At 31.2% G+C, this 25,924-nt stretch overlaps 1 protein-coding gene across 1 annotated transcript; it reads left to right on the top strand.

Moving 5' to 3' along the window:
- Positions 1-132: 132 nt before the first annotated feature.
- Positions 133-24,247, top strand: LOC148615350 (protein CIP2A homolog). Its single transcript, XM_088590262.1, has 23 exons — positions 133-270; positions 4,618-4,730; positions 5,527-5,689; positions 6,004-6,116; positions 6,716-6,810; positions 7,244-7,340; positions 8,136-8,261; positions 9,213-9,358; positions 9,496-9,571; positions 11,761-11,997; positions 12,989-13,145; positions 14,660-14,804; positions 15,228-15,327; positions 15,770-15,888; positions 16,558-16,810; positions 17,348-17,410; positions 17,683-17,793; positions 18,192-18,325; positions 19,052-19,114; positions 20,170-20,283; positions 21,830-21,912; positions 22,219-22,358; positions 22,861-24,247. The coding sequence occupies exons 2-23, from the start codon at positions 4,629-4,631 to the stop codon at positions 23,017-23,019; spliced, it is 2,796 nt and encodes a 931-aa protein (XP_088446388.1). The 5' UTR covers positions 133-270; positions 4,618-4,628; the 3' UTR covers positions 23,020-24,247.
- Positions 24,248-25,924: the final 1,677 nt, after the last annotated feature.

Below are 25,924 nucleotides of genomic sequence, written 5' to 3'. Positions count from 1 at the left end.
TTCAAAAATTCGCCAAGCTTGTGTACTTCATCGACTAGAAATTTATTTAAGAAAATTTAGTTACAATTAATCACCTTTTTTTCTGTTAATAATAGAATTCTTGTTGTTTTTAATGCGGCGGGAAGTTTAAATTTCAAAGATGGCGACGAACATATCAAGTCTTGCATGGAAACCATAACTCTTTTTAAAATCTATAGAATATAAGTAGATTTTTATAAAATTTACAACAACGATCGGTTTCACTTTATCAAAATACTTCGTTTTTACCAGGTAAACGTATTGAATTAGCAAAAAACAACAATTTTTAAAAATTTACTGTGACATGACTGTCACTCTCAGTTCAATAGTTGTCAATGTCAGACAGCCAGCTGTTTTATGACACTTCAAGCCGAAGCTTAATTATATTCATTTAACGGGCTATCAAAATACAGTGTGGTTTGCGAGCCTGCTGCAGCCTTCTCTGTGGTGTGAGGGTTTTCTCATTCATTGAACTCATGAATAGCCTTGAGCTGACATTTTGTATCCCAATTTGGTTGTTGTCTCTTTGACATATTCACCATATCCATTCTTGTTACATTCAGCACATAATCCCAAGTTTTTCCTTGTTGAACTTTCAATTTCGTGTTTTTGTCTATGTTTCATGTGTTCACATTTAGGCCATGTTTTTGGATATTGACGTAATTGAATTATCCCACTGCTGAAGCGTTGGTATTTTTTTGCTGATACATGTATTCATAGCCTGACAAGTTAACGAGGCTTGCTATTAACTTATAGAAATTCATCTAAAAATTCATACTGACAATTTAGAAACTTTCGTCCAAACAAAACACTGCATCTGGGTACATTAAAGCTTCAAAAATGGTACACCCCAAAATGTGTAACCCATATCCAAATCACTATATTGCCGATTTTTATGTCATTATTTGGAATTTTATACTGAAACTTGGTCCTAAAGTTCTGAATGATGTTTTAAATCATTTGAAGTTAAAACATGATGAGAACATTTATTATATTTTCAAAATCAGTCGATTTTATGATCTCAAAAGGCCCGAAATGTGTACCTGGAAGTTATCGTGCCAAACTAATAATGGACTATTTCTCACTTTCCAGTCCAGATTTTACGTTTTTCTGAAATCATTCAGAGGTAAAAACTTCACTTACAGACTTTGGATAAAGTTACATGTATAAAAGATTAGATATTGATTTAAAAAAGAAATGTCAGAGTTTGAATTCCATTCCATACTGCAGCACGAATCCCAGTACTAGCTAAAAATGAATAAGATCTTATCAAGAATGAAAAAGAAAGTCTCATAGAAAGAATCTGATGTGATTTTAATTTATTGTCCTTAATATTTTAATGATTTTATGGTGTTCTAATGTGAAATATATAATAAAATTGTACAAATAACAAATATACGGACTTTGACTTTGGGTATGGGAATTTCAGGTTACACATTTTGGTACTTTTGGAAACTGAAAATCGAATAAAAATCTAATTTTCTGAAAACATTTTAAAAATCATTGACTCCTGCATAGCCATCATACCATTTTGTAAATGTGTACAGATTACCAGCTCAAAATATCACATAATAATGAAGAAGTCATCAAAAGAGTATTTGGGTAATTTACACATTTCGTCATGTACCAAAGGCAGTGAAAATGCAGGCAAGACAAAATGTTTAAAAGACCAGTCCCAGCCAAACTCTGACGGATGACTGGTGGAAAAATCAGAGGTCCTGTAAAATTGTTCTGTTTACAGGACCTACGGATCGGTTAATATTTTCATGAGCTAAAATAGTTTAATAACAGTACTACGAAATTTTGGTAAACAACAATTTTTTTATAGTAGTATTACAAAAATAGTCCTTCTAAAATTCAATATGCCTGTAAATAACAGACCAATCAACCTAGTGATAACACATGCTTCAATAATGGTCCCAATCAGAACAAACTCTGCCATTTTATGAGAAATGAAATAAATGCTTGAGGTTTTCCGAATGTAATCTTTTCAGAAACGAGACTAGAATATTTAATAATAAGAATCATCCACTGATGGAAAATTTAAATACATATATGTATGTTTTCGAGGACTAATATGACACATTCAGTGTGGGAAACCATTTTTTTCACAACTTGCCATACTGGCTAGTGGAATATTGCTCTTGCTAGCCAAATAGAAATAAGACCTATACTGCTACCACACTCTCCAAAGAAGAGATGGTGGAAAACCATAAATCTGTGCTATCGTCTTTTGGTCTCTACCAAAGACGATGATTGTGAATAACCGTCTATGTACTGGATTCCTAAACTCCACAAGAATCCATACAAACAACATTTCATAGCTGGATCTGCAAAATGTACCACCAAACCTCTTAAGAAATTTTTGACTTCTATACTCATAACTGTCAATACTTGTTACTCCTGTAGTGGTATTAATTCAATGTGGATCCTAAAAAATTCAAAAGATCTTTTGGAGACAATCAGTTTAAGACTATTATCTGAATAAAATAGTATTAAAACTTATGATTTTTCAACACTCTAAGTCTGTATACTTCTATTCCCCATACTCAGTTAAAATCCCGACTTAAAAACATTATACATTGTTGTTTTTCCAAAAAAGATGGTATACCTAGATACAAATATATAGTTCTTGGTAGAGATTCCTCATACTTTGTAAGAAATAATTCCAAATCATCTTCCAAATATACAGAGGAAGATGTTTACAAAATGCTGGAATTTTTAATTGACAACATACTTGTCCAGTGTGGTGGACATGTTTTTCAACAAACGATCAGCATTCCAATGGGAAGAAATTGTGCTCCTTTACTTGCTGACCTTTTCCTTCACTCTTATGAGGCTGACTTTATAGCTGATCTGATCCAAAAGAAAGAATATCGTTTAGTTAGCAGACTTTTTGTATCACGCTAGAACTCTAACAAATAGGCTTCTGGAACAGGGTTATGTTACTACAAGATTGAAGTCATCCCTACAGAAGTTTTATGGTCGTCATCATGCATCTGCACTATGAAACCTGATTTATTCAATGGGTCATAGTATCCTTTCCTCGTTTGTCTACCCCAGACTTGACTTTTTATAAGCAACTCAGCGGGTGTTTCTAGAAAAACAGGACGCTTACCCTACCGGTGCACCAGGTCCATGCTCCCAGTTTTTAGTGGAGTCCAAGTTGCTCATTTGTTTTTGTTACTTTGTATGTATGATTTTAGTTACTTTATGTTCTTTGTTGTGTATGTCTGTTTTCCATGTCTGGTCTTTGTCCCTGGATTACATTCTTTTGATTACTGCTATAATCTTGGTTCCCTTGATTACTCTTTCTAAATTAATCAAAATCTTTTCCGTTTTCAAATAATTCCCCCGTTGAAGTTTTTCAAGTACTTAAAGTTCTCTATTTCTGAACTTATATTCAGATTCATCATTATGAAACAAGAAAATGTTTATCATTTGCTTCTTCTTCATTTTTATTTTGACAATAAACAACTAATTTGCAAGGTAACATTTCACAAATTACCATGATAATTTTGTTTGACTACTAATATGAGATCAGGACCATTGCGTAGGTTTTGGCTTATCCCGTTTACAGGAAATTAAAATGGCAGGTCGTAAACAATGCTTTACAAGTCAATGGAATTGTGCAAAATTTACTTGACATATTCAAGCTAAACTTCTTAATATGTAGGGAACATATTTTTAATGTATGATGTTAAGGGATGTTTAACTAAATAACCTGTTGGCTGGTTAACTTTCCTTGGAACTCGCCAAATTACACATCTACTCGTATTTCGCAAGCAGTGGTTTCCCACACTGCACATTTTGACCCAAATAAAAGCAAAACGTGTTAGTAACGTCTGATTTGGTTCGGAGAATTTATTAGTTATCTTACATTTGTACCTACTGTTAACTTGTTATTTCGTTTCATTACATGTATATTATGTGAATTTTTTGTATTTGCAACAACATATTAAACTCACAAGTTTCGAGCTTTGCCGCTAAGGATGGTCTGTCCCTGGAAAAAAAAATGACTTCCCGGTTCTGCAGACCAAACATGCAAAAAGTAAATCCAAATGTGGAAGGCTTACCCGGTGCCTGGAAAAAGCAGGGGCAGCAAAAATTAAATGGTTTTTGATTACCCCTTCATATTTTTTTTTCTATTCTGATTGTAGGTCTGGTAAAAGTTCTGAAGGTCCAGTAAACGTTTGATAGTGTTTTGAAATAAAAATCACGAAATTTGAGTGATAACCAAAACCGTAAATGTCTAATTTTCCTGACTTTTGATTTTGTTTTATAAGCCATTTCATACATCCTATGGCAATTTTATCATGCTGCCAAATTAAAAAAATTTATCTATTTTATGTAGCTTCTGATCTTTTCATGATGATTTAGTGTGAATGTAAGTTTCTTTCTTTCATGTTTTTGTTGGAAATACTTTATCAAGGTAAATAAATTAACCATCTAGTACAAAATATGAATCTTTTATCATAGAAAATTCTACTGTAACCTAAGTCTAAAAAACTTTTAGACCTTCAAAATTGCACTGCGCACAATACATAAATACGTAATACACACCAAAATACTGTATTTATTTTATAATTTCAATTTCAGACTTGTGCAAAATGGAGATAACAAACTGTGTTAAACAGGTCATTATATCTGCCAATCAGTACAAGAAAAGTAAAACTGAGGGTAATATGGTCTATCTACAGAGACAACTGGAGGTAATGTATTCTGTGTTATTACTACTACACTACTGAATATGTATATAGTACATGTATAACGTACATGGTCTAATCAATATATCGTCTGGATATAGCTGAAATATTGCTGCTCAGATGTTAAACCCCAACAAACAAACAAACTAATCAATACATGTACCAAGATCAACCAAATCAACCTACATGTAGTTATTAAAAAAAAATTTATTTACATTTACATGTTCCTTGATTGGAAGCACCACATGTGGTCTGCACTTTATTGGTTAAAAAGGTGCATCAAGTCACTATATTCAAAGGGCTGAGTTAATAATTTTGGTGGACCCAAAGCTCGCTTAGAATATTTAGCATATTCTTTCAGATCCACATGTTTACATGATTAACTTTGATAAACTGGCAAACAGGCTATATTGCCAATATTGCCAGTAATGCATCACAATTTTCTTATTCATATCCTCTGTTCTTATATCTTACTATTGATGTCATTAATTTAAATGCGGTATCTGCATAGATAAATAAATAAAAAAGGAGATGATGAACAAAAAGAAGTTAATTAGCCCAGGAGATATGCATTTAATTGTATTGTTTTTGTTTGCTTATAATGTACAAAATACACCAGATATTTCATCATAGGTACATGTATTCAGATCTATCATGGCTAATAGTTGATTTGGCTTATTGTTATTCACCTACTCTAAACATTTTAAAACTAGTGTATTTTGAGGATGAACGTTATTCATATATATTATTCAGATATTCCCATAAAAATATCCTATATAATTTAATTTTTTTCTCATTTCAGATATTAGTTGGCTTAACTTCCCGTCCTTCTTCACTCAAGTTCTTCAATCTAAGGAATATGTTAGCTGTTAATTGTATAAATGCAGTGATAGACTTACTCCGTGATCCTAGAGATATTAAGCCCTGTTTTATGCCCAAATTTATTGCTTTCTTCCAGCATTTAGGTAAGAAAACAATCAAGCAGGCCTTTTATGATAGATTCCAATTTCCGGTAATAAAAGGACCCTATATAGGACCACGTGATGAATTACCATGAATGGTTGGTTATAATGGCCTGCAAAGTTAAATGTAACATACATTTTGGAGTATATTAACACATTACATTGTTATTTCTTTACCAACTACATACATACTGTATACAGTTTAGTTTTGTGTTTGTGTATATTTGAACATTTGATTTTTTAGGCTACTGATTTTTTTATCCTGTGTTTGTTTGTTTTAAGACTTAATTCTTAGTTGTAATGGTGTATACTTCCAGCTCAAGATATTGATAATAAAGACTCCTTGCATGAGTCTTTCCACTTAACACCCTGTCTGGCAGATATTATTAAATCTCATGGTGGTGTGCCTGGTGATCACTTCACGGTAGAGGTAAGGTATTAGTATGATTTTTGTCTGATCACCTCATGGTAGAGATGAAGTTTTAATATCATTTATGTCAAATCACCTTAGAGTAGAGGTAAAGTATTAATGTCATTTATGTCAAGTCACTTCACAATAGAGGTAAATTATCAATGTTATTTTGTCAATCACTGCAAGGCAGAGATAAAGTATTGATATCCTTGCTGTCTGACCACACGAATAGGTCTTTCAGAATATATTGACAATACATTCATTCAACAGATCTCAGCTGATAACAGAAAATTAAAACATTTATCTGATGACATTGTGCTGTTCCTGGTTAACACAAACATTTATCAAATGACATTGTGCTGTTTCTGGTTAACACAAAAATAAACATGTGCTTTGTAATTGTTACACATTTCATTCATGGCAAAGAAATGAAATAGGCAGCTTGTTTTGCTAATAACAATGGTAATGAAACAGTTTGATTCACTAAATCATATATTTATACAATTTTTTGTGAACATATTTTTCATCCCCCTTTCTTCAAAGTGTGTAATATATTACAATTTCCTAAGCATTAGAACATTTGATTTTATTTCAAGAGATTTCTTCTTGTTTTTCAGGTACTAAATTTATTACAGAAGGTTACCTATGGACACAAGATTGATTTTCAAGATTTATATGTTGAGGATTTGTTACATTTTGTTTTAAAACACATGTAAGTAAATTCTTTGTTCACACTTCTTTTATACAAATGAAACTTCACTTCTATGGTTTGAATTTCTTTTATTAATAAAAACCCTCAAGGTTTAAGTTTTTTCAATTGGTTTTAATGTTAAATTGAAAATTCTTGTCTTCTGGTCATTGATTTATGAATTTATTTCCAATTTTGAAATCACTTTCTAAGCCTTTTCTGTTATTGACCATTTCACTTTTATAACTTAATATTTTCATTGACAATTATTAATACATTTCAGTATTGTGACAGTTGCTGCAGAGCAAAAATACATAAACCATGCAGTAAAGATAATGTATATTTCTTCATTGATTTATTAAAATCCACTTGGAGTATATACAAAAGTCTTGTTTTCTTAGAGAAAAAAATCCATGTTTTATTTAAGTGTATATAATGTTTTTTTTTTATTTTACAGAACTAAACCTGTTACAGATTTTACATTGCCATGTTTAAAGTTGCTGGTAAACCTCTGCAGGGATAACTTTGCTGTGCAATCTTATATAAAAAATCTTGTAAGTGAAAAAGACTAATACAATCTAACACAAGATCAACATTTTCATGTATGTCTAAGCACAAGGCAAAGATGCTAAGAGCTGTTTCAGAAATAATTGTATCTATAGGTGTGGGAAGGTACCACTTTTTATGCATACAATTGTATTCATTGTTGAGGCTAGTACCTATCTAAAATAACAACCCATCAAATTTTAATAGAGATGCCTGTCCATCTCACGATTAATTCTGGAACAGCTGTAAATTTAAAAAAAGATTTTCTGGTTTTTCATTTTTGAATTATTTTAAGTACATGTTTTTGCTCTAAATATTCAGTTTTTATTGACTCGCGTACCAATATGTCAACTATTACCAAATAAAGTAAGGGTAAATTTGGTTGGTCTTAAATTATAATAAACAACTTAAAAGAATTTCACTGAACTTCGCTGATTGGGATGAGTTCGTGTGAATTCTTAATTTGCTTCTTCAACTCAGAAATGGCCAATTATAGAGGATAAAAAACAATCTATAGTTTATGTGTGAAAATCACATGCATGTAGCAGTAATGTCTGCATCATCTCGAAGTGAATTTCATTTTGTGGAATGGATATATGGGAAAGCAAAAAATTCAATGATTATGAAATCAGACTCTTAATAAATTGTTCCTAACAGAATCTCTTCATTTTACAATGAATCCAATTCATATTAGGTCTGTGATATTTTTAGGTTTTTCACATGTTACTAGCATACATATGTTTAAAGTTGTTAAAACTAAGTTTTTTTTTCATTACCTCTACATTATTATGTTTTAACATCAGGATGGTTCACGGAGTTTGTACAAAACATTAATGTCATTTATGGATGAACAGAACCATAGAGATATGATGATCTTCACTCTCTGTTGTATCTCTAATCTATGTCTTCATCAAGACATTGGACAAACTGTAAGTACCAATCAGAACCTGTTCCCTGTAAAAATGAAGAAAAAAATGTATGCATGTAGAATATGTCTGAACACACCATTCTGAAATTATTACTCGATTGGCTGAAATTATCACTGGATTGGGTGAATTATTTTGACCATTACTTTAATTTTTTACTTCTCTGTTGCATGGAATTATTGTTCTTGTTTCCTAGTGATATTAATTTTTCTTTCTGCATCCAAGGTCATTTTCAGTGTAAGAAAATGCTTCAGTAGTTCCACCTATATTAAGTTATGTAGTAATACAAATTTAGTTCGGAAAAAAAAATGTCACCTCATTATAAATGGCTTTAATTTGTGGTGTTTTTTACAATCTTTTGTTCTTTATGTAATCCTCCATAGTTATGCCCCAAATATTAAGAGTGGGGCTGTATTGCAATCCTCTTGTCTGTCTGTTCAGTCTGTTTGTTGAACTTTTCTGTAAGAAATTTTTCAGCTGCTGTTGGAGAAACTGTTTTAGATATTTGATATACTGTGAAAGCACTTCTATTCATGGATACCAATTTTCGTTGTTTAGGGAAGAAATACTAATTCGTGGATTCTTGAATTAGTGGTTTTCAGTGTACACATCAGAGGGATTCTCCTTTTCATTGGAATCAAATTTCGTGGGTTGGCCTACCCAAGAAAACCGTGAAAATTGGTATACCATGAACAATATTACTTCACAGTATTGCTTTAGGTCGATGACTAGTTCTGTGTCACCGTTTTTTTGGTTTCTCTCATATCTACTTCCTGTTTTCCCTATGACTTTATTTGACAGAAAAGGAAAATTCTTATCACCATATAGCAGGCAACATCTTGTTTATCTTTCTTTATTATAACAAAGAAAAGTCAAATGCCTTTTTAAAGGAACTTAATTATGACATTTTAATTATCCAGATTTTTTGATATATGAAATGACTTTTGCTTTCAGCTTTTTAACCCAAAGAACATTAAGTGGACGTTTCAGTTGATGTTTAACATATTGTTAAATGAAGAATCTGTCATAATGAGACAATATGCTGTCGATTTGTTTGGTGATTTACTCAAAAATCATAATATTCAACAGTCACTAGTTCAGTAAGTATGTTGTCATAATCAATGAACCTTTATACAAATCTCCACTTTTCATATTCTATTTACTATTTTATTACTTTCAGTCTTATTGGCTAAAAAATTCTAGTATGATATTGTTATTTATTGAATCATTATTTCAGGTTTGAAAAGTTAAGTTCCAGTATAGAAAGAGTTTTAAATCAGGTATCTACTGGTACTACTGAATCTGTGGCGAAAGTAAGTATAAATACATGTATTTCAATATAGAGAGTGTTAAATCTGTGGCACTGTGAAAGTTGTGTTTCTTCTCTGATCCAAGAAAATTGGTATCCAGGAATTCAAGTACTTTCTTAATATTAGAAATACACTATGGTATACAACTTTCGATCTGTAGGCCCAAAACATATTTTTATAGATATTACCAGCCTTTCAGTGAAATTTTTACCGGCCCATAACCATTTTCACGACCCTCAGTCTTCAATACTACTGATTTATCATGAAGACCACTTTCATGAACATTTTAATTCACTTTTTGGAGCAGATCCTGCTGGGAAACTTAATTCTTCTATGTACAAAATTAACCACATTCTTATCATCTTTGTTGTTTGAGGATATGAGAAATTATTATATAGATAGCAGTGATTAACTGACTTTTCAATATTTCACACTGTTAGATAAATTCTGTAATTTCATTCTTGGGCTTTCTCCAACCAAAAAGTCACAACACAAATATCAATCTACCTTTTAAATTTATGTTGAAAATAGCAATGAATAATGGTGGAAATTTATAAAAATAAATATGATAATCAATTGGTTATCGTGAATAACTAAAATATGATCACTCCTGCCAAAAATGCAGTAAGAGTAACTTGTGCACAGAACAAGTTCCGCACACTCGTTAATTCTAGGAGTTATTCAGCACTCGCGATCATATTTGGTTATTCACTCTATCCAATTAATTATCCTATTATTAATTTTTTTTATGTGTTTCTATATTTTATACAACCACAAAAAAATCTGGGTTGTAAAATGGTAGATCCCTGTCATCTTTGTTGTTGTTGGTGTCTGTTAAGTTTATTTACTATAACTTGAGTAAAACTTATCCAGTCTTTTTGAAATTTGAACACATCTTCCTTGTGATATGATGGAGGACCCTATTGTTTTTGGAGGTTTTTTGCCTCATCCTTTTTTGAAATAAGGGGCTAAAAGGGGAAAATTGGTGTTTTCATTATAATTGATAGGAAAAGTTTATTGTTGAACCAATTTTTTATGATTAAGATGTCAATCTGTTTCTTTTGAAATTCTGTTTGAAATTCATTTTATAGGGAAGGCTTATCTTTTTTTATGGAGTTGAAGGAGTACAAAATTGGGTCCCAAAAAGTAAACTTTTAGTATTTTTTATTGAACTCTGGATATGAAAAGCCTTGCCAGTATTTTTCAATTTGATATCTTATTGTTTTCAAGTTATAAGGGGTCAAAGTCGTCACACACCCAAAATCTTTTTTTACCAATTTCAAAAATGATATAGTATGTCCAAATCAGTCACTCTGTCCATAATGAACTGTAAGTACCTATAGTTTAGTGTGTCAAAAACTAATATTGTGTCCACAGTTGTCCCAAGTGAACAGAGTTTGTAGCATGCTGCCATCTGCTTTTTTAGGATTTTAGGTATCAAAATACCTTATGCCGCCAGACTTTCACTGGAACTTCATTATTTCTGAACACTACACAAAAATATAGTCCAAATGTAATTGCTTTTATATCATTCAATACCTCTTTTATAACCAGTAAATGTGTTTCTTGCATTTATTCTGCTCAATAATATTCTATTATTTCTGCAAATAGAATTGAGATCTAGATAGAATAGTTTATCATTTATAAACAGGAAGTAAAGAGCAGTGTTCTTAACCAATTGAAATTGGGGGGAAAATTCAAATTGATAAAAGTGTCAAGTTTTTGGAAATCTTATGTTTATCAAGGAAGTTTATTTCTGAAGCTGAAATTGGTTTTAATTGAGTACATGTATAATAAATAATCTGTTACTGTGGTTTTTTAATGTTAATGCTAATTATTTTTTGGACAGTTTTAAAAATTTAGGAAAAAAGGGAAATGGAACAAAATTTGTATTTTGTATGTGAAGTTGGATCAAAAGCATGGATTGACATCTGATATAAACATATTAGGGAAACAACAGTTCTTGATATTAAATATGAAAAATGCAAATCTATGATCACAATTTTATTTTACATCATGTAATCTTCGAAATTTTGTTTATGCTACAATTTTCACAAGAGTCAAAAACCTCCAGTGCTGACAGCACTTTCATTTTAGTTGCAGTGTTATATAAAGTCTTTAATACATGCATATTCAAGTTTTACCAATTCAAACAAAATGAAATTTTGATTTATTTGAAATTTTTTTTACAGATATTTGAATTGCTATTATCACTATGTGCAGTGGAAGGTATACGACCCACAATATGTAAATGCATCCTGTCAACCAGTTCTATTCAGCAGAAGAACCAGTACACTGACCTTTCTTCAATGCCAGCCAATCAAATCAAAGAACCTCTGTTTGCAATTGTTCATTGGGCATCACAGCCTGCTGAGTCACATGATCAAGCTACTTTACTTGCTATTGACTTCCTTACAGAGTTTTATGAGGTATTTGACAGCATTATTTTATACAATGCATTTTGTAAAAAACCCAAAATCAACAGAGCAGTGAATCAGTTTGATGTTTTCAAATCAAATAGTCAGTTGTTCTATACATTTCATTTTGAAAAAAAATCACTTACTTATCATGAAACTTACTTTTATGAAACTTTGGTCAATTGTTTATATTTATTGACATAAGTTCCCTTTTGATTTATATGAATTTCAGATTTTTTCGTTTCCATGTTATGAATTTTTTTACATAAAAAATGGGGAATTTTCAAGTTTTCGGACAATAACTCAAAAACACTTTCACCAACCTTTATGAAACATTGGTGAATTGTTTATATCTATTGTTGTAAGTTCCCTTTTGGTCTTTATAAATTTAAGATTTATTGTTTCCGTGTTATGAATTTTTATACTTAAAAAAGGGGAATTCAAGTTTTCGCAAAATTAATTAAAAACACTTTCACTAACTTTTATGAAATGTTGGTGAATTGTTTATATCTATTGAAGTAAGCTCCCTTCCAATTTGTATAAATGTCAAATTTTACGTTTCCATGTTATGAAGTTTTACTCTTTAAAAGAGGCGGAAACGGCCAAGGAAATTTATTCGTTGAAAAATTGTTGAAAACGAACCATTTGTTATGATGATCAACTAATAAATATAAAAGGTACTTGGTAACCTTGTCAGAAAAGTGTGTTTTGAACAAAATAGAAATGTATGGGTGAAAAATCAAGACAACAAACTTCATTAAACTTGAGGTTGTCTTGATAGTGCCAAATTTTTGTGCATTTTTTATTTACTTTTTTTTTGGGGGGGAGGGCATCTGACAGGGCTCACAGTATTTCTAGTTGATCATATAAATTCATTAAAAGCATGAGGACAAGTTAAAAGGGCAACAGCGTATCATGCGCTTAAAGCGCACCTCTTAATTTTATTTTGTCAAAATAAGTTTCCTGTAGATTAATTAATAACTCCTTACAAACTTTGTTCAAGGAAATGATATATTCCAACACCAGAATCCAGTACTCAGCCCATGCTGACCTTGTTCTACCATTAGCCTTGCAGTCTTTCAGAACTAAGATAGAGGGGGATAAGTCTGTCATAAAAAAAATCAGTCATAAGATTATTAAATGTTTACAGCTGTGTCTTGGTGAGTAATTATTACATGTAATAGTTATAAGAAGATTGTACATTTGCTATTTTGATATTTGATAAAAGTTTACTTGTACAGTCGACTCCATTTGATCGCATATTGCTTTATTGCATATTTCGGTTATTAGCATAATTTTCTCATGCACAAAACCATTTCCTATTATTCTATTAGGGAAAAAATCGCTTATTTGCATAGGCCTTGCAGGTGCATTTCTGTTTATTGCATAGAGAATTTTGCCGGTGATAGGTATGAAAGTAATATGTTACCTTGTTATCGGATTGTTTGAACCGGAAATGGCAGTGTTTTATTTACAAATTAGTACAAGTTAATCAGGTAACTAATAAAATATGTTTCTTTTTGCTAATACAGCTGTTATTTTGTCAACATGTCATGGCCAGTCATAATTATTTTGTTAAATAAAGTATGAATGAGAGAAGTGTTTTCGTATTTACATTATCTGTTTGTGTATTGATGCTCTTCCAGGTAAAGGCAGATTTCCCAAATTTTAAGCCTTCGGGTCATAAATATGTCAATCATATTTATTGTTTTAAAAACTAGATTATCATCAATCAGGAGGTGTTAATAATGGATTAAAAACATAATGGACATAAAAGACAATTTAAATGATTTCTAATTACATAAAAATAAACAAGCACCTAGGTGAATAAAGACTTCTGACGACATACCAAACATCACCTGATGTGAACACTTATAATGCGGCTTGGGGGTATTTTTTGTCCCTTTTCAAATTTTTCCGACTACAAATGATTATCAATGTAAATTTAATTTTCTTTAATGAGGTGAACAGTTTTTAGTGAGCTTGGATTACTAGGCATAAATATCAACGGAAAATTAAAAGTCATCATTCATTCAGTTCAATGTCTGAGCGAAAGCGTAACGATCTCACACTTGTTGACAAGTATGTAGTTATAAAACTTCTTGACCAGAAACTGTCACAGATAGAAATTTCAAAGAAACTGGAGATATGGGATTTTCTTTCATAGAAAGGTCATAGAATTACTTGACTATTTATAGATGAGAAACATGTGGTTTTACTTATAAATACACACAACGTAAAGGTCAATAAACAAGACAAACACAATATATATTATTATTTATTGATAAAAGAACAATACAATGAGAAGGTCTATAACAATTAAATACCAGGAATGTTGAACAGTGATATCCCTGGTTGATCCACAGAATCGTCGTCTTACCTGAACTCACACTTCCGGTAAAATCGTAATTTCGGTTATAAGAATAGCCCAGTTATTTGCATAATTTTTGCTGGCAAATAGGCTATGCAAATAAGCGGAATCCACTGTAGTTTTATTGAGGCGGGAGGATGGAAAGTTTTTGAAGTTAAAGACTACTTTTTATTTTTGTGTGTTTATTTGCACTTGGAAGAAATTGTGAATTATATCTGTTCTTACCTACATGTAAATATTGTATGACATGAGCAATGTACCAAAGATTTATTCTTAATTATTTATAAAAAAACTGTTTCAAAGTTCTAACAGGTGAAGAGGATATTAAGAGAAAGTTATTAGGCATGGTTAACATGCAGTTATTCTCTGGGATGTTAGAGTTCCAATTCTCTAATAATAAAGTGGCTACACATGCTAAAGTTTTTACTCCTATTAGTGATGATTTAAGGTAAGTAAAATTAAACGTCTATTCTTTTTGAAGTAGGAATATGGGCTTTAAATGGAAGCTGACGTGTGAAACACCTTGGATGTTATTGTTATGTTGATAATAGAAGAATGTGCAGAACATTATTAGCTTTACATGTTTCTACATTCAAATAGAATTACCAAGATGTAAACAGAAAATAATAAATGTTATAAGACAATCCCTTTATCTGCAGAGACATACAGTGCATGATGTAAGGTATTTTTTAAAGTAACACAAAAAAATATTACGATTTCCATATGTCATCAATGACATGCTTTCATAACAATCATGATAAACAACTGAACCATGACATCCCATTGTACCATGATTTAGTAATAAAAAACTGAAGCATGAATTATTATTGTATGATGATGTAGTTGACCAGATATGTATGAATTATTTTAGTGACATGGGAGTAGAGATAGTGATGTACACTTTAGATTTAATGGCTAAACTGGCCAAGAGTTTACCTGAAGTTGATGCCTTGTTCTCGTCCACATTACAGGTAATAGTCAACATATAGATTCTATTTAAAATGAAATGATTTTTTTTTCTTGCTTCAGATACAATAATAAAGCAGAATCAGCAAATAAAACGCCCTACAATGTTTGAAGTCTGGCAATATTTAACAGATTTTCATTTAAAATTTCATTTCATTTGTACTTTAATAACACAGTATTTAATAGAAGTTTATGTTAACAATTATATTCAATGAATCTACATGATTTAAAAAAAAATTCTTTAACTTAACTACAGACTGACTGCAAAGGATTGTGATATTTGGATGACAACAAACAATATCTGGAATTAAGCTGTATAAGAATGATCACAATGAAACTTTCAAATAATACTTATTTTCTGTGGAAGTCAAAGAGTAATCAAGGGAACCAAGGTCACCTGTGGAGGTCAACCTGTTAAATTATTTGTCTTGTGATAACTGATTACAGGACAGTAGGATAGTACCATTCCTGTCAGCTGGGTTGTCAAGTGATCACAGAACTATTGTACAAGTCACATTACAGATCATCTGTTTTGCTTCTATCCTTGATGCTTTCCCTACAGTACTGTGAGTATAATGGGCAGATTAGTGAGTTACTGATGTCGAAAGTTCTTGTATTATTTAATCACAAAATTAAGTTGAAGATAAACTATGGATATAAATTAAGTACAGCTCTGTCTTAAAACCAGGCAGAACCTTATGATTATTGATTCATGCATTTCTTAATCTCAAATATTTCTTTTTTGGAAATCCTTTGGTAGACCTCATAGAAATTGTATTCAAAAATTAATGTGCAAATGAAAGTTGCCCACTGGAGATATTAACACTTAAAATTTGGTTACGTTCTACTACAGAAAAGAACAGGAAATTTTCCCACCAGAATTTTTATACTATAACCAGTAAAAAAATATTTTATATATATAGTTTATCCAAGGAAATGAACATAAGAAGAGTTGTTTTTAGGATGTAACAAATGTATTTAAATGGTTTTATTGATTACCTTGAGATATGGCTTTTTTAATTATACTTAATTCTGAATGTTGCTACTCAGTGGTTTATGATAATTTTTAGTTAGTGAAGGTAGGATTTAGAGTATTTTTTTTCTCTTTTGTTTACATATCTAGATAGATTGTCACTTTCATATTCACTAGGAAGTCATTCTGGGCAAAGTTACAATCAGCAAAACTACTGATATATGACTTACAACAAATCACCATTTTGATGTCTTTGTTATAGACTAGGAGATGCTCTGGCTGCCAGTAACAGTAAGATGAAGGAGGATCTTCATAGGGCCACACCCACACAACGACCTATGACCTATAGCTTTTCTGTACTACAAAGTACAGAGAACAAAGAAAATGCGAACTGTAATGGGTCACCTGACATCTCTCGGATGTCAACATTTGATGCCTCCCGAATGCCAGATCATTCACATGTATCAGATGCTTCAGTTCAGTCCATTATTGACAAGATGAAGTCAGGATTAGAGGTTAGTTAGAAGTTAAAAAGTGAATTTTAAAATTAAAACAAGAGTCTTACCAATTTATATTCTATAGTATTTAGATTTCATGAGTCTGTCATTCTGCATCATTCAAATGACTGGACTTTTTGAAATTGTGTTCATATGCAAATGTAAAAAACTGTAAAAACAGTGTTGTACATATAGATTCTCCTTGAGGGGATTACAAGATTTCTCCACTTGAATTAGTTATATTTAAGTTTCAATCCACATGCTTTAGTGAGTGGGTTAAATCTAAAATTTAACTATCAAGAGTGGAGAAATATTGTTATCCCTGAGAGCATTGGAGGAGAATCTGTTTTCCCTCATGAAATCTGTAGAAAACTTGGAAATGTAAAATGTCTGGAAAACTCCCGCAGAAATTTAATCACCCGGTGGTTAAAACGTCACATGCATTTTTAATCACCAGCTAAGAATGTGAGAAATGTATTTTAAGTCATTATCTTTAGATATAAGTCTCCAGAGATGCCTTACTGAACAACTGAATTAATTTGATATTTTTTTCAGTTGAAAGGTGCTACTTCAGCAGATATAATAGATATGTATGAACACAAGCTTCAGTCATTACAGGTATGTTTGTATTACTAATATAAGTAATGTTCAAGTCTCTCTTCACATTTATGTTTTGCTTTTAGATTGCTAGCTCCCAATGTAAATAAGTCCCTATCTTTGTGGAAATGATTACTTTAATTGTCCTAGATGATGATATAATTGATGTTGACATCACATCAAAGCAATATGATTCCTTAAGTCTCAGTGGTCTTTTTAATACATTTTAAAGTTACTGTTTATATTTTTTCAAAGAGCTTTGAATTAAAAAACAATTTTCCTCCTTATTTCAGACAAAAGAAGAACAGCTTCAAGATTTACTGGAAGCTAAAAGTTTAGCTTTAGTACAGGCAGACAGACTGATCAGCCAACATCGGTCTAGGAAGGCTTGCTATGAAGCTGAGGTACCAGATTTTTAAACAATTCAGTTATTTTTTTGTTGTTTAGTTTTATTTTTGAACTGGAAGCTTCAATTATTTCTGCATCAATTCTTTTTCCTTTTGAATTTTTTCTAATGTCTATAAATCTGTGTTGTAAATAACTGGTAATGGGTATTTACTTGAAATGGACTACGTTGTGTAGGTACAGAGTTCAAAAAGTTAGCTTACAATCCCCCTGAAATGTTGTAATTAACTAAGTGTATTTCTTGGTTGAAATGAATACATATTATACTTATTAAGCTTCTTACATGTCATTTCTCACCTAGTGTTTGCCAGAAAACTATTTCCATAAATTGTCATTGATCTAAAATTTATTTTCATGTATTGTTTTGAATCATGTTATAGAAAATTGCTCATTTCAGGCTGCAAATATTAAAAGACTTTTAAGGACATCAGAAATCAACTTTGAGAAGAGTAAAGAAGAAATGAACGAGTTAAAACTTCAGAGGGAAAGACTACAGAATTCTGTGGAGACTTTGTCTGAAGAGAAAATCAAGTATGTTGATTATCCCTTTATATTTCTGTGAACAATATATATATATATAGAGAGAGATTCTCCTCCAGTAATTGAGTTGTTTAAATTATGACTCCACTGGAGATGGGGAAAATAAAAATTGACCTTTAGCAAGCATGTTTAAATCTGAATTTTACCGAGGGTAGTGGAGAAGTAATTTAAATCAAGAATAGGCTTTATAAGGAAAATTGGTTTGTCTCATAAAATCTTAGAAGATGTAAAATTTGGAGAAAACTCTTGTAATTTTTAACCACTGACTAAGAATAGCAGAAAACAATTTATTATCCATGATTATGTGAAAGTCTGGCTCAGTCAGTTAATCTTCTGTTTCTATGTTTTACTATTATTTTTCATTATAATTAGGTATTCCTGTTACTAGAAAAGCATTGAATCTTAAAAAACATTTTAGATGGCTTGGTCATTTTCAGTTTTAACATTATATATTATTTTGATATTGAATAACCTTTACAGGTTATGCCATTATTGTCTGTATCATTAGGTTGAATAACCTTTACAGGTTATGCCATTATTCTCTGTATCATTAGGTTGAATAACCTTTACAGGTTATGCCATTATTGTCTGTATCATTAGGTTGAATAACCTTTACAGGTTATGCCATTATTCTCTGTATCATTAGGTTGAATAACCTTTACAGGTTATGCCATTATTCTCTGTATCATTAGGTTGAATATTGTTTGTATATTATAGATTAGATCAGGTGGCTGCAGAACACAGACAACTTACAGCTGCTTATTCTGAACTATCAGACAAGTAAGTTATATAGAAACTTTCAAGGAGCATTTAGCTATGTTATATTATTACCATGTAATCCTAGGATCATTATTATTGTAAAGTGTTTTCTTGATTATTTAATCCTGTAATTTCTTTTTCATCAGTTGAGAGATTTTTAAAAAAAAATTGTATGTGTACATTGTAGTAGACAACTCTGTCTTCAGCCATAAAGTAATTCTCCTGTCAATTTGTTCATGTTTGTTATTTGGTTTCTTGATGGAATTTAAAGAACTATTTATCAACTGGAACACAATGTTACAAACATTTAATGCAGATGAAGAATGCTAATGGTGTATTACTTGTAATGTTCAGGAATTATAGCCTTTTTAGCTCACCTGGCCAAAGGCCAAGTGAGCTATTGCCATCACTTGGCGTCTGTTGTCGTCGTTAACAATTTTTCAAAACTCTTCTCCTCTTAAACTAAAACTACTTGATCAATTGGAACCGTACTTGGTATGAATGTTCCTTGGAGTATCCTGCATAGAACTGATGTGGGGATTTTTGATCCGTTAAAAAAGCATGGCCACAGTTACTAAAAATAGAACATAGGGGTCAGACAGTAGTATTTCGCTTATATCTTCAAAACCATTAGGTTTACCTAAATTCTGAGATTGGTGAAAGTGTTCAGCATGATGAGATCTGTGGTCAAATTTTCATTTTGATCTGTTCAGCCATGTTGGAGTTATTGCCATTTTTCAATGTTCTTTTTTGGTTGCTATTTTTATTGTTATTTCTTTCAAAAATCTTCTCATATGCTGAAATGATCCTTATGATAAGTCCTATCAAAGTTTTCTTGAGTCAAAGTTGTTGGACAACTTTTTGTTTAATTTATTGCCCTTGAAAGGCAAAATGGAACCAGGTGAGCGATTCAGGCTCCTGGGAGCCTCTTATTTCATTGAACAAATTTTATTTTGGGCTATATGGGATTACTATATGATCTTTGTTTAGTAATAAATGCATTCTATAGCATACCAGATGTGATTGAAATATCTCAAATATTTTATATCATTAAATATTTTTTTTTCATTTTTTAGGTTCACTGATTTAAACAAAGTCCATTTGTCTCTTGAGCAAGAACACAAAACTCTGACAGAGATGCATGAAATGTCACAAAAACATATGGAGTCTCTAAAACAGAAATTTGATGTGTAAGTTTATAATAATGAGAATGATTTTGTGTTTTCACCCATTAAATTGCCAAAACTCTAAAAGCTGCTAGCATGTATTATCTAATTTCAAATTTATATTGAGTTCAACACAAGTGCCTTTAACTATTCATGGTTGTGCATTACTTATTAGGAAGTTAATACTTGCAAGCTTGAATTAAACTGAAGTAATAGTATGTAATTTTATAACTTTTTATGGTATTCCATTTTGTTAAATGCTAAATTTTAGGTGAAGAATTACCTACATGAGGTAAGGGATAATTACAAGTTAAATCGTGATAGACATCTAAATGTATATCGCCAATGTCGCAATTTACGATTTTTTATTTGATCTGGTGACAAAAATAACCAGATGGCGATTTTCTTGGTGCCTAGGTTTTGTTAATTAAAATTGACAGGAAGCTTGTCAGTAATGGATATTCTCTCCAATTAAACAATTGTGTTGACACCAGAGTTAATTGACTGAGGTGTCAATCAGATGTAAATATATTATTGGACCAATCAAAACTCTCATCATCTGGTCAAAAGGTAAACACAACCTTGGACATGTGCAGGTGGCTACATACAAGTATCACAGCCCTGTTAAACCATATGATACATTCAGAAACAGATTTACCTAATAACAGAATGAATTAAATCCAATTAACAATGATTATCTCATCAAAAAGTGTCTAAACACTTTGAAATACAAGAATTGATAAAAGAGAATGGATGACATTTGTTTACACTTTTGTCATGTGACTTTTTTGGCAGGAAAATTGGTAAACAAATAGAATGGTGATTCCCAAAATCTAATTCAGGAAACACTGAAGGCATTAAGTCATAGAATTCAGATATCAAGCAGGAGTATAAGAGAACAAGAGAGAATTAAAAAGGGACACAATTAATGGTCCATTGCTAGAAATTTTATCACTTGAAAAAAGATACAAGTTTGTTGAAAAGTTATAGATAAAAAATCAATTTTATTTTAAGATAAAGTTAATTGGGATTATATGAGCATAGTAATATAAAGTCCTTGATAGAAATAAAACACTTGTTTCTGGAGTAGTACATAATCATTTTGCATATGACTAATGGTTTAAGACCCTGAGCTTAAAACCTGCTTTATACATGCATCAAGAGTGAATCTTGGATACATGTATGCCATTATTTAAGGGGTTACTTTGATAAATTGACTATAAAGATAACTCAGTGGACTGTCATATTTAAAAAAAAAAAAAAAGAAAGAAAATTTTTTTTTTATTTGTTTGTTTTTTTTGTTTGGCACTTATTTTGGCTCTAATTTCAGAAAATTTGTGAGAAAAAATTGGCAGCTGGTGATTTTTCTGGTGATAGAATTTTGGAAGCCAGTGCAGCCCATGTGTATACATGTATAACTGAAAGACACCGGTTTCCTAGTAATACTTATATGCATATCAACCTTGACATGTTACAAGTAGTTGTACCTACATATAATTCTGGAAAAATATATTTTAATGAATTTTTATATTGTTTAGAATAATAATGAAATGTTCCGTCCCTTATTTAGGGCTTCAGAACAGATTCATAAAATGGAAGGAGAAAGAAAACAGATGACGAAGACTTTAAAGGAAAAGGAGTCCAAGTTAACAGGTGCTTATTTAGAGTTGTTTCGTTGATTGATAAGACACTTCCAACATTGAGTTTGATAAAGATGTTGTCTACTTTAATAGATTTAACAAATTGTTTTTGAAAAATGAAGGTTGAAACTTGTCATGATTGTCAAAAAAGTTTGTTCATTTTGATAAGATCAGAGTTTCATTTACATGTATATACATAGATTTCTTGATGAGAATAGCACAAAATAATTCATGACGCAAATCAGATAAAGTTATACTTATAAAAAAGTTACTGGAATGATTACAGTTTAGATTTTTTTAAACAATGGATTAATTTCAGAGATAAACAAGACCCATAGTAAACTAGAGAAGGATTATAAAACATCTGAGGCAGAGAGAGAACAGCTTGAAGAGGCTGTAGATAAACACAGAGCTAATATTGCACAGTTAGAGAAAGCTAAAAAAGAATTAAATCAACAGGTAGGTAACGAGACTTGGTAAAGGTAAAGTGTCAATGACATTCTATTTATACTCAGAAACATGAATGGCTTAAAATTGTTCTGTCAGAAATCATGTTATGTTATTAAAATGACTTTCGGAAGTGATTGTTTAAACTTTTAACACAAATGCACAGCAGTGTTATAAAAAGTCTGGTGTGTTCCTGTTGGTCAATAGCAATATAAGATTATCACAGTGGATTATCAACAAAGTTAAATGTTTGAGTACAAATAACTCCATCCCTCATAGACAAAGCCAAAAATCATATTAATTAAATATCAAATCTAAAGAAAAGAAATGTTTAAAACAAGAATGTTATGTTGACAATACCTTATTACTCTGAAGAATTACTGTAACTTGTAAATCCAGTGGCTTTATACCTACATTCAAATGTTCATGTTCAAAAATGTTATGATGGTCTACTGATATAAAACACAACTTTACTGAGAAATGCTTCATAGGAAACATTTAACTTTTTTTTCAGGTAACATCTCTAGAGTTGGTCTGTAGTAAATTGGAGGCAGAAGTCAGTGCTAAGGATAAAGAAATGACAAACCTAAGAGGTGAAGTCGAGAAACACAGACAGATAGCAGCTCTAATTAACAGTCTTAGCAGTGGCAAATCAGAAAATGTCAAGTTATAGTATACAGTTACTGTATTCAACGAGCTGTGATATCAAAACTTGTGAATAAGTCATTTTTATTAGTAGATTTTTAATGTAGTACTGATGGTATATCAGCAGTATTGATATTAATTTTTTGGTGGTGCTGATGTCATTTTCTTTAGAGGCTTCTTCAACAAACCAAGACTTTTTCACTTGTTCTTAACATAAATCTATTTTCTGAACTGTTTACACAAGATTATATTCAGTATATTTGATTAGATACTGGTACACAACTGTTGTGTTCATGGTAAATATTTGTCTTTCTGTTTACTAAAATGGTGTTCGAAGTTAAGTTTATTTCTGAAATTTCTAATGCAGTAATTCACAATTTCATAATTTTTTTTATTGTCTCCTACAATATATATTTAAGATACTATTTGTACATGTTAAGCATAAAACTAACTTCACATTTCTATTTTTAAAATGCAGCATTTAATGACCATTGTATGATAAAAGTCTTATCTAGATAAAAACTTCATGATATTTGTTTTAATGTATTTTTATCCAACAAATGATTTTTTTGTTGATTGATGTTCAATCCATCTATTTATTGTTTAACCCATGATTTACTTCGTCCCAAATCATACATGTATGTATAGATACATCAAAATAATTATCAGCATTTAACAGTGATACAATGAAACTGGTCTAAATTAAATCCCGTTCAGAATTTGTTCAGTTTAGACAGGTGCTTGGTTTATCAAGGTTCATTTAAAATTGAGACTGGTATGAAGTTACTTAAAAAAGTGTATGGTTTAGACAGGTATCTGGTTTATTGAAGTTTCTGTTGACAGGTTTCTGTTTAATTGAAGGTTCCGTTGACAGGTATCTGGTTTATTGAAGGTTCTGTTGACAGGTATCTGGTTAATTGAAGGTTCTGTTGACAGGTATCTGGTTTATTAAAGGTTCCAGGTTTCACTCTATCGTATTTTGTTTAAGGTTTACATTTATTGTCTGTGTAGAAGTGTGTAATTTGATGAAGTCTTTGACAGTTACTTTACTTTTATGATTAAAACAAATGTCTATATTTGTAATCTGTTATTGATTTCAATAGTAAGGGAACTAATATGATTCTGTCGCTCTGTCAAGGTATTTGACAAACAGACAATAATTCTGGTTCTTACACATCACTATACACTGAAATAATTATGATTTATATTTTATAATGTCTTGTACAATAGATAATAAATGATATATGTAAACAGTATAGTTCTGTTTTATTTCAAGTACAAGAAAAATGTAAAATGATATATTTTTTTCTTACATATTTTATAGTGAATAGTTAAAACATGTTGCTCCAATATACAGTCAAACCTGTCATAGTGACTACCTGTATTCAGCAATTACCAATTTTAAGATCCCTAGGTACTTTCTTGGTGAAATTAAGCTGTCTTTACCACCTATAAAATTTTATGAAAATTGTGGAGTTGTGCTTATAAACAAGTGGACAGGACAAACACAATATGTCTCTCCACGGAAGTGATGGAGACGTAACTATTTTGATGATCATAATTGTAAAATGTTGACAGCCCTCATGAAGAGTATTCAAGAGAACCAAGATTCTAGTGGAAATAAAAAGAATGTAATCCAGGAACAAAGACCAGACATGGAAAACGAAGATGCACAACAAAGAACATTAAATAACCAAAATGATAGTTACACAAAGTAACGAAAGTAAGTGAGCAACTCAGATTCCACAAAAAACTAGGAGCATGGACCAGGTGCACCGGTAGGGTAAGTGTCCACTGCTTTTCCAGAAACACCCGCCAAGCTGCTCATAAAAATTTAAGTTAGGGGTAGAAGAAAGAGGAAAGAAAAACTATGACACTTTGAATAAATCGGTTCTCATGGTGCAGTTGGATACACCATGATGATCCAAGATTTCATGATGACTACCATAAAACTTCTGAAGTGATGACTTTAATCTTGAAGCAACATAACCTTGTTCCAGAAGTCTAGAACAGTACAAAAAGTCTGCATAGAAATGGCAAGCTTTGGTATAACGTATGAGTTGTGAAATGAAAACTTACACAGGTGCTGAAGGAATGCTGCCACAGATGAAAGGAAAGTTGACAATAGGGAATGAAAAGTCATTGTGTATGTTGTATAGTTTGGTAAATAGTTTTCCTTTACCATCGATCTTTAAGTGTAGGTCAAGATATGAGGCTGACTTTATAGTGTCAGTTGTATCCTCAAGTTCTTTGGGGTAGATGCAATGTATAAAATCCCTGAAACTAGGATTGTTTAACAACATGTCATCTGTGTAGCAGTAAGTGAGATCAAAGGATCTGGCTAAATAATGTTCCTTCCTTTGGATCAGATCACCAATAAAGTCAGCTGCATAAGAGTGAAGGAATAGGTCATTGAGTAGAGTAGCACAAAATGCTGACGTTTGTTGAAAAAGGTGTCCACCACACTGGACAAATATGTTGTCAATAAAAAAATTCCAGCCTATTCAGTATATTTGGAAGATAATTTGGAATTGTTTTTTTTTTAAGAAGTGTGAAGAATCTCTACCAAGTACTACATATCTGTATCTGTATTCTTTTTTGGAATAACAATGATGTATAATGTTTTTGGTTGTGATTTTAACTGAGTATAAGGTATAGTAGTATATAGAGTTGAAAAATGATAGGTTTTAATTTTATTGTATTTTGATAATGATCTAGAATTTAGGGTTTCCAGAAGACCTTACAAATTTTTCAGGATACACATTGAATTAATATCATTACGGGAGTACCAAGTGCTGTGGTAAGACAGGAGACCACCTTCTAGAGCTGTGAGTATAGAAGTTTTCAGTTTGGTGGTATATTTTGCAGATCCAGCTATGCAGCATTGTTTGTATGGATTCGTATGGAGTTTAGGAATCCAGTGCATAGATGGG

Source organism: Perna viridis, chromosome 6 (assembly GCF_037379345.1).
Source record: "Perna viridis isolate PV_CMFRI_1.1 ecotype Kerala chromosome 6, ASM3737934v1, whole genome shotgun sequence".
In the NCBI taxonomy this organism is placed as follows: domain Eukaryota; kingdom Metazoa; phylum Mollusca; class Bivalvia; order Mytilida; family Mytilidae; genus Perna; species Perna viridis.
Note: the sequence above shows the minus strand (reverse complement) of the source record. Positions and strands in the feature narration are given on the sequence as shown.